This window comes from Strix uralensis, chromosome 20 (genome assembly GCF_047716275.1).
Source record: "Strix uralensis isolate ZFMK-TIS-50842 chromosome 20, bStrUra1, whole genome shotgun sequence".
NCBI lineage: Eukaryota > Metazoa > Chordata > Aves > Strigiformes > Strigidae > Strix > Strix uralensis.
Genome location: NC_133991.1, coordinates 10,357,712 through 10,369,282, shown reverse-complemented (window position 1 = coordinate 10,369,282; position 11,571 = coordinate 10,357,712). Strand labels below are relative to the sequence as shown.

The 11,571-nt window shown below is 48.5% G+C and overlaps 1 protein-coding gene across 8 annotated transcripts in view; it reads right to left on the bottom strand.

The window, feature by feature from the left end:
• Positions 1-5,115: 5,115 nt before the first annotated feature.
• YPEL2 (yippee like 2) overlaps positions 5,116-11,571 on the bottom strand; it is a 39,488-nt gene continuing 33,032 nt past the window's right edge. For 5 of the 8 annotated variants that reach the window (XM_074890407.1, XM_074890409.1, XM_074890408.1 and 2 more), the window contains one exon: positions 5,116-10,474. In XM_074890407.1, coding sequence (XP_074746508.1) covers positions 10,385-10,474 — 90 coding nt within the window. In that variant the 3' untranslated portion in view covers positions 5,116-10,384. The remainder of the gene's footprint in view (positions 10,475-11,571) is intronic. The other 3 variants (XR_012631687.1, XR_012631686.1, XR_012631688.1) reach the window with 3 other exon arrangements.

Genomic DNA, 11,571 nt, shown 5'->3' with positions numbered 1-11,571 from the left:
GACGTGACTATGATTAAATAAAAGACATTATTACTGCCTTGCTAATGGCTCAGGGCGCCAGCAGCGGAGCCGTCCGGCTGCTGGCAGCTCCCAGCTCGTGGGAGCTTGTCCCCAGCAGGCATCAGTGTTTAAAAGATTAAATTCACTTTCACAAGCCTGCAAACAGGATCCACATTAACACTCCCCCATCACAGCCATGGTGACAACCTCCTCCAGCCCCGATAACCAGAAGCACAGAGCCACAGCAGCTCAATAAACAGCTCAAATACTGCATTCAGAATGAAATCCGACCTCAAATTAAAGACAACAGAGACTCATCCCTTCAGCCAGTTCATTTCCTCCCCTATAAAACCTGCTCCTACCTGGCTCCTTCCCGCTGACCTGCCTCAACACCCATCGCAGGGAGACAAGCTTGAGCAGCAAAGCCCAGCCAGGATTTCAGCAGCACCAACACTCTCGATAAAGCTCCCTCCCAACAAAAATTCAGCACATTTTTTTCAGAAACCAGCAGAACCTGGGGGTCAGGGGAGGCCCTTGTGATGGGCACAGCTGATACCTCACCAGTGACACCTCAACCACCAGCTGTTGGTGCTTCATTACCCTGTGCTGGGGCTTTATCTCATCAGTGGCAATTAGGGTGTTGATGAGCTGCAATGTGGGAGATAAAGGCCCCTTGACTCGATGACAAGTTCATTTTTGTGCCCTGTGAGGTGAGTTTTGGTTGCACCCCTGCTTTACACCATAAAGGCTCCAGCGTCTGCCCCGGGGAACTCCGGTTTGTGCAGCATCTGCACCATGGCCACTTCACCTCTAGGCTGGAAACTCAAAAAAAAAAATCCCTGGGAGGTAAAACCCCCGTTTCAACAGGGCAAGACATCCGCTAGCAAAGCGACTTGGCGGAGACGGGAAACCTGCGTCAGAGGCTGAATCCTCCAGTGTTTGAGCTCCTCTGACACCAAGGCTCGGCTAGGAGAGGCCCTTGATTTCTGTCCTGAAACCTTCATAAAAATAGCACAATTATGGGAAAATCCTTGTCCAAGTGGAAAAGAAAACACCAGTCTGGGTTTCACAAGGAAGCAGAGCGATATAAAAGCGCGCTCCTATAGCCTTCTATTATTTCTGTAAAGCGTCCAAAAACTTGCACAGAAACCCTTTACCGAGGGGCATGTTTCCACAGGGTGAGGTCGGACCCCTGGTAAAGTATTTTATTTTATTTTTCCCCAGCATTTTACTTCACCTAATCAGAAGTTTCCGTATGTGGGGAACAAAATGTCTGCAGAAACGTCCTCTGCGGCGCTGTGCGGGGCAGCCCCCACCGGGGGCTGGCCCCTTGATCCTGAGCCATAAATAACAGGGCAGAGTGGAAAATCTCCATGTTTTTTTCACAGAAGGCAAGTCAGTGATGTCTCTCACCCCTGCCCCTCCTGTCCTCACAGCAGCATTTCCCCAAGCCCCCTGACACCTGCCCTCGTGGGGATGATCCTTCCTTACAGACTTGGGGTGACCCAACTGATGGATGTCCCTCCTGGAGTGATTTAATATATAATTAAATTAAGTGGCCACCACCTGCATGGCGTGGACAAGGTTTGTGCCCACAACACCCCCAGAACCCCCCAAAACAGCGCTGAGAGGCTGAGGAAACCTGTCCAGACGTGGGGCTCGCTGGGGGCTTGGTGGCTTTTGGGGGACATGTGGAGAGGGTGGCACCAGGGCTCTGTTATTTCAGCCATGTCCCACCCTGGGGACCCCTCTCTGTGGCCAGGGCAGGCACCCATGGGGTGACTGCCTTCTGGGTGACATCTCCTTTGTGCCCAGCCTCTGTTTCTCAGCCAGTGATGGAGAACGGCCTCAACCCTATTTATACCCCAGGCTGGGACTGGGTAAAAATAACCCCGGCGTGTTTGGCAGCCTGAAAGTGCTACTGTAAATCCTCCCTGTCAGCAAGAAAATCCCTCGGCTCAGGTCGGAGCCGTTGTCCCCACAGGAGAGGTGGTGTGGGGGAAGCCCAGGGGCATCCGTGGGGCTGAACCCCGAGCGGTTCACCTGAGAGAGGACAAAAGGGATCAGGTGAACCAACGGAGGAGCAACGGGCAGCATCCCTCCCCAGCTCCTGTGTCCTGTGAGAAGGGCTGAAGAGCAAAGCAGGAGTGTCAAATTGCTCTTGAACCAGGATTAAAGGCCACTGGTGCCACTGTATTTATAGCTTCATGATCATCTTTTGAAAAAAAACTCACTGGAGGATCTGAGACGAGCTCGGGGAGCTGCCCCACGCTCGGCCCTGTTGCTCTTTATAGCCCATCCTCCGGCTGCAGGTAAAGGTCATCGTGGCTCCCACGGCACTGTCACCTCGTGGGGTGGCACCTCCGTGGGGACTGAGGAGGGGGTTTCATGCACCAGCATCCCTCCCTCCCTCCCTCCCTCCCCACCACGCTCTCCTGCTGCGGAGCCGTGGGCCAAGTTTGCAGCAGTGAAGCTGCCGCCGCTCACCAGAGCCCACGTCTGCTGCTGTCTGAGTCAGCTTATCTGCACTCGGCTATTAATAGATTGCTTTGGCTTGCCTGTGCTCTAATTGCAGTTTAATAATACATCTAACGCACCCCGGTGAGAGACAAAGGGCTGGTGCAGGGTTGGAGGCTCTTCCCGGGCCGTTGCTGAGAGAGACCCTTGAGATTTGGATGCTCGGGATGGGAAATACTGAGCACAACACTTTTTCTTGGGGGGAATTTCCCTATAGGGCTCACGTCCGAGCTGGCGAGGCGCCACGGCCGACACACACAATTGGGCTGGTAAATAAGAAACGCTCCCACCGGAGAGGAGCAGCCAGCAGCCGCCCCATCCACCGCTCCCCTCCCCATCCTGCCAGGGATTTCTGCTGCCCGCACCACCCAGGATCGCACCCTCCCGCCCCAGCAGCAGGTTTCAGGGGAAAGGTGGGAAAACAAGACAGAAATATTTCTATTTTCCTCCCTAAATCATGTAATAGAATTAGAATCAATAAAAAGGGCCAGAGCCCCAGTCCCTCCGTGCCCGGCTGTTCTGGGCTACGGCAGCGGCAGGCGCGGGTGGCCCGGGGCCAGGACGGCCACGCTGGGCTTCGACCCCGCCGTCACTGGCTGCGCCCCGAGGCATGGGGTGCGGCGGGAGGCACCCGCTGCCCGTGTCCTCGCCCCTTGGAAACAGCTGACTATGGTGGAAACCAAATCCCTCCTCTTGTACACACACGCATGGCCACGGGACACGGCGCTTGGTGAGCTGCCCTTTCCATGGGGTAATTGCTTGTCTTGACAACACGAGGTGGAAACGGGGTTAAAACCTTTGGGCTTTTTGAGTGACCTGGCAGCAGCCATTCACCTACAGCAGCTTTGGGGGTTTGTAGGAACAAGCCCAGCACAGCAGCGAGGAGCTGCCCTGCACCAGACCGTGCTCATCTCCAGGCACCACAGCGTGCCCGAAGGACCGGCCTCGCATTTTTTGGAGATGTCATCATCTCCGAGACTTTCCTGCCGCGCAGGGTGGAGGCAGCGCGTGTCTCATCCTCCTGTCTCTTACAGATGCCAGGGCAGCCTCCGGAGCGCACACCCAGCACGTCACACGCAGGCACGGCGCCAGCGATGGCAAATTAAAGTTTTGGCGAAACCAAGAACTCAAATTACCTTGAGCCCATTGGGCAAGCAATTAATTGCATCGACTGTTCCATCGGCTGAACCCGTTCACTCACGCTACGGGCACACACGGGACGTCGGTTCGTAGTCGCATGTTCCTTGGCTCCTCACACACCTCCCGTGAACCTCCCAGCTCCTCCTCGCCTCCCACTTTTCAGGCTTTCTCGCTCCGGCCTGAGCTCCACTTTGAGTTCAGGGCATTTAGCAGCTGGCACGAGCGGGTCCTCTCCAAAATTGCTTTTTTGGACACGTGGGGAATTAAGGACGCTCGGCTGGTGTGTGGTGGCACGGTGAACTGCTGGGCACAGGGCACAGGGACAGGTCCCAGTGGGATGAAGAGGGATTGCATCAGCTCATCCAAAACTACCTCAAATAAAGCACTGCTTTCAATCCAACTGCAGTTTCAAATAGATTTTCGAGCTGAATGCACTGAGAATTGGAAATGTTGTACCCCACACACCTGGGAGCAGAGAAGCAATTCTGGCGTTTAAGTGAACGGCGCCAGATGAGATGAGCAGTGGCAGGCTGCAGCTGCAGCTAGCAAAAATGATTCGTAAAAATGTCACAGCGTGTATCTGAGATGGACAAGCTCCCTCCATTATGCAAAGGAATTGCTCTGTATTTCAGTACTGAAGGATCACCCTCTCCCTACGTGCCCTCTTTCCTTCCAACGCACGGATTTTCTTTGCTTCAGGACTAGTGTGGATCTAACCCAGGAAAATCTCCTTTGCTGAACTTCTGAAACAGACATTTGACTTGCAAATACCCACATCAGACAGCTTTACCGATGCTTTGGCTTAACTGTGACCAACAGGTATCTCCTACAGTCACCACAATACAACTTTACAAGACACGGAGCTACACCGTGAATTCTACCAACAAGCAAAACTTCCAAACCCCACGGGTGATTTTCTGGCCATTGGGAATTTTTGGACCCATTCTACCGTTGTAGGCACTGCTACGTAACGGTGCTGACAAAACCCCTCAGCCATGGGAAATGATTTAACGAGAATCAGGGGATTTTATTTCATGGGTTTCTTGTTATTGTTGCTGCTTGAAAAATACCTTAAAATTGTGTAATTCCTCACGGAGCAAATCATGTGGTTCCCTCTGGTCTGGTTTAGGGAAAGGCACTCGGTTGTGGTACGACGGTGCCAGGCGCCAGCACCGTCTCCTGGTGCATTTGTGGTTTCCTCTTGTACTAAATCCCAGACTTCAGGGGCTACGGATCGTCTTTCTGCTCCGCCCGACGGGATCCCTGCTCGTGACGACGGTCTCTTAAGTGCTGAAGTGATTCAAGTGCACATCAGGTGACTGCTCCGCACTGGCAGGTAACGGGAAAGAGGAGAATTTGACTATTTTCAAGCTAGCTAAATATGACATTTATTGAACAACCAAATTTTGCTGCCTTCGGTTTGCACGAAGGAGATTAAAACAGAACACAGACCGGCAGTTTTAGTACTTGAAAATTTTATTTTCTCAAATGAGCACCAACACATATTGTAAATATGACAAACAATACGCCTCCCTCTAATACTGAAGAACTATATACAATGTACAAATACATGAAAAGGTGAAAACCAATTATTTGAAAACAAACAATTGCATTTATTACTGAAGCAAATGACCTGAAAGAATACGCCAAAAAATAAAATTAAAATAAGATCAAAGAAATAAAAGTATACACAATTTGTAAACACAAGAGCATCAATAGACAGGCTGGTATTGGAAATATTGTCCTTTAGTTTTGTCAGTGGGGAAAGCATTCCCATTTCCTTATGAAAAACAAAACAAAGGATACATACAGTTCGTAACTATGAGAATAGCTTATTTGTGGTCGTACCTTACACAATGCCATTCTGCTTGCATTTAAATACGTTGATTTTTTTTTTTTCTGAATTCAAGATGATTTTGTTTCCCCTCCTCTGCTTATTCTTTTTAAACAGGATTCTGCAAAATCTATGTCTAACGTAATTGTTTCTGAGCACTTAATTTCTGAGGCCTCTCACCTGGTGAGAAGAGCTCCTTCCCACTGAGCTGAGCTCTGGTTCTCGCCAATCTGTTCACCCAGGCGGGTGTCTGGGTGTCATCTCTTCATCCAAGCACTGGTTCACACGGAAACATGATGCTCCTCCCAAAACAAGGAAGTGCAGTGAAATGCATGATTAACATACTCTCACATACCAGTTAGAAAAATGCATACAGAGAGAATTCTCACTTGATCATCACAAGAACAACAGATTTCATTCGTAGGGTTTTTTTAATCTGTGTATTTTTAAATCGTGTGCACCAAAAACAGAGAATTAAAGAGCGTGCAACAGTTATTCCTCACTGAAAACAGCTCCTTGCTCAGCAAAACACAGTCCAGTGGTTTGTGCTGTTGGTCCACTTTGGGATAAACAAGAGACCCAATGAATTAAAAACAAAGAAGGGGGAGAAGGGGCGAGGTTAAAGACAGAAAGGAAAACAAAAAAACCCCACAACTTTACTGCCAGAGAGGTAAACTTTTACTCTAATTTGTTATGTAGCAGCCTGGTTTAAAAAAAACCCAACAAAACAAACAACAAAAAAAACCTCAAAAAGAAAACCAGGATCCATGTCCAAAGACTTATGTTCTAGTTTAAAAACAATGACTAGTTAGAAATCTCCATCCTCCATCCCTGCTGCCCCCAGGCAACTGGAAACAGCGATTCAGAGGTTGCAGCTCATATTCAATCCTGTTTTCTAAGTCTCGATATCTACTTCACTCCAGCCAATACTGGTGCAAAAGAAAATTTCAGGCCCAGATCCTACAAACCAGATCTCCTCCGGAATGTTGTGCCCAGACGGAGCCCCACTGGCTTTCGTGGGACTCGCCATGGGAGCACGAGCTGACACAGGGCTCAGGCTGCCGGACGGGACCTCCAGCACCGAGGGGAAGGTGCTTCAGCACGGAACCCCAGACACCGGAGCGCTCCCCGTGTGCCTGGAGCCACCTCCCGTCCCACACACACCAGGACCTGCCCGGACCGCGGGCTGCTGACCATAACCTGGCCCCCACCCGCACCGGAGAGCAATTCTGCTGGGGGGAAGCGGGAGTGACTCCCCTCTCCTGCCACATCCAGAGGAAAAATGGATCGACTTAAGAGGACAACGTATATTATGATTTTTGTTTCCCTTTAAACATATTTTCCAACAAATACGGAAGGAAACAGTATCATTTATAAACAACAAGAAAGTGCTCTCAGGGAGGGGCTCTGAGAAAACAGCACCAAATATATTATCTTTTTAAAAAAATTAAATATTATTTACAAAAGTATATTTCACAAGATAATGTTTTTTTTCTGCTTTGTATATATTATCATCTGAATATTTATTACAGGGATCAGGATTTCACACCAGATTACCCACCAGAGCAAAACAATTTAAAACTTACTCAAGTCTGAGCTTTGGGGTAGACGGGGGTGATGTAAACTCAAGGGTGCGCGCAGCTTGCCGGAGACGAGGCTGCCACATTAAAAAAAAAAAAAAAGCAAAACTCACTGCTGTTCGTGTTTTCTCAAGGATGTCACCCACGGAAAGCAGCACCACGGGCACTCAGCGCTCTGCGTCCAGGCACTGCCTGCCCACTGCTTCCACGGGCCACACCTCCAGCTCAGAAACAACGGCCCCACCTTGCTCACCCCAACCGGTAACCAACGGGCTACAGTCAACTCGCACGGCCAGAGGGATGCAGATAACGAGGTTCTTTGGTTATGCTCTGAATATATCACTCTACAAGTCATCGATTTAGCCTGCAGTGATTGTGGTAGCCACCAGCATACAGATCTGATCATCCTGTCTGGTCACCAGCTCCCACTACTGTCATGTCTCTTAATACAGCAAGTCACAGATGAGTTAGCAGCGGACTAAGAAGTACTTCATATTTAATGGGCACACAGCAGAGAACAAACACCAACGAGCTTCACAAGCACATTTTTCCTTATCTCCCTGTACAGTGTATTAAAGTCACTCTATAGATACTTTTCTGGGTGTTGGGGACACTCACAGGCACACGTATTTTTTTCATATCAGGGCTTGAGGCCAGATTCTCAGCAAGTGTAAATCTGTGGATACTGATGGGACAAAACCAATTAAAACCAGATTAAGATCTGGCCGTATTCAAGCTTAGACTGGCTGCCATTAAAAGCGTAACCCCCGTGAACAGTTAAAAACAGCCCAATCTGATGGATCATCGTCCTTTCTTGTCCCAAATATATGGATTAAAAACATTTACATCTGGTAGCTCTCTGTAGTAGCTGTTGTTATTTCTCAGAGCAGCCTTCAGACAGGCCTACTTTTTATACTGCTTTTTTATAGGCAATCACTCTAAAACCCAACATAAAACCATGAGCCCCTGTGCACTCTCTTTCTCAACCTCCTATTAATGATTTGGGGTTATCCCTTACTTCTCCCAGCTCCAACCAGACCCTTTTAAAGGCTACCTATCTGGGGAGACTGAAGGGCTCTTCAAAGAACATAAATTACTTCCCACTAGTCAAAACCCAATAAATCGTCATGGATCACCAACCAAAGGACAGGAAAATGGGACCAGGTCAGTGCCACAGTCAACAAGATAGTGGGTACTGCAGTAATTTTTGATTTCTACTAGTTTTTTATCACTGAAGGGAATGTGGATGATGGAAGCAGAGACAATCAGAAATGAAAGCTGAAGCAACTGTTACACAGCCACAGCAGAACGGGGGAAGGCAGAGGCCACCTCCTAACAGGCCAGCCACAAACCGAGCCAACTCCATCCACTGCAGGAGCCACGGCCAACCTCCATCTCACTTCCCTCTCCAAGGCTGTAGAGAATAGTGGTTCAAGAGAAAAAACAGCCTTTGCTTAGACGGGCCATCAGGTCTGGGTTTCAGCACAAGGACCCAACACAGAAGTTCCACCCTGATCCGTAAGTAGCGTCTCTGCTCACATCCCCTTCGTTTAACAGCAAATTACCTTCTCACCACCAGCCCTCCGTCCTGATCCCCACCGCCAACCGAGAGACTCTTGGGGGTGGGGGCAAGCAACAACAGATTACAGCTCCAAAGCTTCGGTTTCATAAGGAGTTACAAACCCCTACACAATACTCTTTCCTTCTGGATTAAGAAAGATTTCCCCCAGTGGATTAACCTACTTGAAAGAATTCCACAAACAAAAAGAAAATTCACTCAGAGAGATAAAACTAATTCAGTTAAATAGTCTTGAGTTATGCACCAGATACTGGCTGGACTGTTGCAGAGCAAACTTCACATTGTCATTTATGTCTAACTCAGCTCCCCTCTCATACACAATGCCCCTTCCCCACCAACCACGTCGGGAAGGTCCACACTAATTAAAATGAAAAATTAAAATGGGAAGGACTTGTCCCTTGCAGTTATGATGCCCACATCTACCCCTCCCCTTTAAACTCCAAGGCATAGACAATTTCAGGGGTAGGGGGAAGATGTTTAGTTTCTTTTTTCTTTCCCATCCTCCCTGTGCCTGCAACAGGCTTCTGGGAGTGGGAAAAGGGGGAGAAGGTTTTGGGGAGGATACCTCATGGCTTGAAATATCCACCTGTGCAATACTGCCACAACCGCCAGGCTCCTCTGCTCCCTCCTCTCCCCACTCTCGCACCATTTCTCTGCCAGGCTCCAAGAGCAGAGCTGATGGCTGGGGCCTGGGATTTAAGAAAAAGATTCTGTAACAGCATTTTCCTACTCGCACTTGTGAAGGATTGGTAAAAGACCCCCAAGGATGCTCAGTGGAGGCCAGGAAATCGAGGGGTACCCTGCGTTACTAAGTTTGTCCCCATCCTCCTCTACGTAATTGCCTCTTCCTTGCCTAGCACGTGCTTTTTTTTCCCCATCATATCTTCTAAGATGCGGCTCCAGCCCCCTTGTGCCGTAAGTGGTCTTCTCCTCCTCTCTGAAGGGCTCAAGAATCAGGATTTGGTTTCTCCAGCTGTGAGGATGCTCCCCACAGCTGTGCTCTGTTGGGACGTTTGGCCTCCCTACCCTGAAACAGTGAGAAAAAGGAGAGGCAGGGAATCTCTCCAGCCTTCAGGTCCTCCACCCCCCCAGACGACGAGTTCATAAATGGCAAACAAAACACAGATTTGCGATTAGCTTGTGGGGGGAACTGGTTATGACTTGTGCTCAGCCGGCTTAGACTGAAGCTCTACCGATGGAGCAGCGGTTTTACGATTCGGAGAGAACGCAGCCGTGAGGTATTTTTCTGTCCATTTAGACAAGTAGATAGTTTCAAGCCTTGGTTAACCAGGACTTAAAGGAGAAGTACTTCTGATGACTTCCCTTCGGGCCCACTCCCCACCCCCTATCACCTTCTCCTGCCCAAAACTTGGGTCTTCCTCCCGCACCGAGACCTTCTGATAAAATGCCACCACAGAGCCAACTTCAGTTTGTACTTAAACATTTGTCAACATGGAATGGCTGTCGGGCATTCGGTGCATTCTCTTAGCCAACGCCAGAACAGAGAGAGAAGCAGCCAGGGTCAACTCACAAACAGATACAAAGCAAAGAGACAGAGAGACAGAAATTTAGAGGCCAGTCACCAATAAAGATGGAGAAGGGTGTGAAGATGCTCCCAAATTGCAGAGCCTCTAAATGCATGGAACCAAGCGTTCAGTCACTCTCTCACTCTTGGATATAATGTTCGGTTGGATGGCATTCTCTTACACGCTGGTAGGGCTGGGCTCTTTCCATTCAATCCCAGCCATTATCCTTGATCATGTGAGCTAGTTCAATGATGTATTTGCCTTCTTTATACTTCTGGCTGCTTTCAAAAGCGTGTTCCTAAAAAAAAAGGAGAAAGAATGAGATCAAGATGATATTTGAAGGTAAAGCCACAGTTACAGATCAGATCTGGGAACGCTGGTGCAAGTTCTAGCCTTGTCTACAGAGTAAAACAGTCAAACTGCAGGTCCTCCTGTTGGCTTTCAGAAAAATTACGTTGGAAGAATCTTAAATCCTGTTTCTAGCTGTCTTTACAGGCTGGAAAAAAACAATCAGCATCATGTAAACGTGCAGTTTTCTGTAGGTCAGCGGCAACTCCTCCTTGAACTATGTTCTAGGAATCATCGGTGATAAAATCCACCTCCTCTCTCTAGGGTGATCTGAGAATTTATTAATGTTTGTTAAGAATGCAGGGATCCGCTGACGAAACATGCTGTAAAAGCACTACCATCGGGAACGAGGCAGGTTATGGCAAACTTCATGTGGAAATGGAGCAAACGGACACCAAGGGATGAGAAGGACCCACTCTACACAGATGTGTGCTTGCAGCTACAGAGACACGCAGTGCTTCAGCACTGCAGGGTGGAAGAAGCCAAGAAATCTATGGGATCCCTAACCAGGAGGGGCTCCCGTTATTGAGACTGCATCCTCAAAAGCCGCTCAGCTCTGCTCAGGTGTGCTGTTTGCACACACGTAACGTGTCTGAAAGAATGCTAACGCGATTGCTGGAGAGGCCTGGGCTTTCTGCTATGTTTATGAAATTTTGTATTTTGTTTTACAATAAACTCAATTTATGTACTTAGTGTCCTTCCCCATTTGTGAGATGCATGCTGTGTTTCTGCACGAATTTCTACTGCATCAATTTTTGATGCTTTACTTTTTGTAGCCTTTCAACTGATTTATTAAAGAATATTTCTGTCCAGAGGCCACAGATACGTGTTTTGTTTAGACACTGGTCAAAATGTTTTGACAAACAAGTACACTGCGTGACTCCTGAAGCAGAAATTAGGATGTAGGATAAGCCTTTATTTGAAGGTAATTGAATTTATGAAGAGCAAGAGACAGCAAACAGATAAACTCATGTTCAGTAGCATTTCCAGTGGGAAGGACACAGGATTAACAATATATGGATCATATTATTATTCAGATACTGTCTG